General features: G+C 52.3%; 1 protein-coding gene across 1 annotated transcript; it reads left to right on the forward strand.

Moving 5' to 3' along the window:
- Positions 1-463: 463 nt before the first annotated feature.
- On the forward strand, positions 464-1,502 carry J7337_009872 (uncharacterized protein; the record flags this gene model as incomplete). Its single annotated transcript, XM_044827467.1, has 5 exons — positions 464-520; positions 580-606; positions 772-794; positions 892-1,309; positions 1,362-1,502. The coding sequence occupies 5 exons, from the start codon at positions 464-466 to the stop codon at positions 1,500-1,502; spliced, it is 666 nt and encodes a 221-aa protein (XP_044678061.1).
- Between the last annotated feature and the right edge of the window lie 381 nt (positions 1,503-1,883).

Consider the following 1,883-nt stretch of genomic DNA (forward strand, 5'->3'; position numbering starts at 1 on the left):
AGCAAGCTTCGGCCAATCCAGAAGCGCGATAAGAAAGTTCACGTGTTCTAATGAAGATCTTGTCGCTCTTGTGCGCTGTTTTGTGCAATGGCATGCCAGCGGGTGCTAAGTGCGCATACGCATTTTTAGTGTGGCGCTTTGAAATGCCCCTCCTCCCAATCGGGGCAAGTGGGCCTATGGCAGGTGAGCAAGACGGGAGAGTTGCAAAGATGTAAGAGGAGAGCAGCGCAGGAGCAGGAGAGCTTGGGGAGGAGAGTGATTGCGCTCTGCCCCCGCCCAATATATAAACATTACCCGTCCCCTCCACGCGCCCGACCAAGATAGTTCTACTCGTCGTTTGCTCTCCAGTCTCTTAAACGTCTTCCAAAGCCTTCAACCTCTATAAACGTCTTTGTCGCGTCTCATTCATCGTCTCAACTACACGTCTTTATTCAAGTCATCTCAACCCACACAATCCACCACAATGCCTCCCAAAGCCGCTGCCGCCGCTCCCAAGAAGTCTGGCCACGCCAGCTATCAGGTGAGTTCATTCAGTCTCGAGATATTTCTTCTCGACTGGTAGCTAACATTTAATCTCAGGACATGATCACTGATGCCATTGTCAACGTATGTGAATTCTGAAAGCTCCCCATTCAAGTCGCGTCCACCATCGCGCACTCAGTCTTCGGTCGCGGATGAGGCTATCGCCACGCACCCGCCCGACTATTTTACTTAACTCATTCTCTCTTCATTCGTTTTCACTCACTAACGTGCTTTCTTTGCAACCAATAGCTCAAGGACCGAAAGGGCTCTAGGTAAGCTTCATTTTTCATTTTTCCTCGTCGCGCAACACATTCACGTTGTCGCCTTTCCCTTCCCTCTTTTCCCACCAAGTGCTGACTCGCCACGCAGCCGTCAATCATTGAAGAAGTATGTCAAGGCCAACAACACTCTCAATGTCACCGACAATATGTTCGACTCTCTCTTCAACAAGGCCTTGAAGGCTGGTGTCGACAAGGGTGTCTTTGAGCAGCCTAAGGGTCCTTCCGGTGGTACCAAGCTCGCCAAGAAGCAGCCTGAGGCTAAGAAGCCCGCTGCTCCTAAGAAGCCTGCTGCCGAGAAGAAGGAGGCCGCTGAGAAGCCTGCCGCTAAGAAGCCCGCTGCTAAGAAGCCCACCGCCCCCAAGAAGGCTGCTACCGAGAAGAAGGCTGCCCCCCCCAAGAAGGCTGCCGCTGAGAAGAAGACCACCGAGAAGAAAGCCGAGAAGGCTGAGAAGCCTGCTACTGCCAAGAAGCCCGCTGCCCCCAAGAAGCCTGCAGCTCCCAAGAAGGTACGTGTTGACTTAGCTGCTCTTGTACCACATCCTCTAACATTCTACCCAGGCCGACAAGGCTGAGAAGCCCGAGACCGCTCTCACAAAGACAAAGACAGGTCGCGTCACCAAGACCCCCAAGACAGCAGCCCCAAAGAAGACTACTGCACCTAAGAAGGCAGCACCCAAGAAGGCCGCTACCAAGGCGTAAATGACGCTGAGCAGTATTGGACTTTAATTAATGACGGCCACGGCGTTAAAGGATCTGTTCACGGCAAGGGTACGGAAAGTACGGCTACTGGTATTTCGATGGTTTGGTTCGGAGCGCGGGATTATCGGCTGTTTGTTTACACGTGCACGCGGAGAGTCGCGTCTGTATGATTCTACCCTCAGCCATCTCATTATGTTGGAGGTGGTACACTAGAAGTGAGGGTCATTTCTATGCGATTTTGTCCCCTGTATTATCTTGTATGACATGACAGTGTCTTCTTACGGTGTGTCATGGTTTGAAACAATGCTGGAGGGGACGGTCGGCGTGTCTTTGGAGAGGGCAAAAGTCTCGGTTGTGGGTGAGGAAGGATTGGTTGCTTGC

The sequence above is a fragment of the Fusarium musae genome, chromosome 7, assembly GCF_019915245.1.
Source record: "Fusarium musae strain F31 chromosome 7, whole genome shotgun sequence".
Lineage (NCBI taxonomy): Eukaryota > Fungi > Ascomycota > Sordariomycetes > Hypocreales > Nectriaceae > Fusarium > Fusarium musae.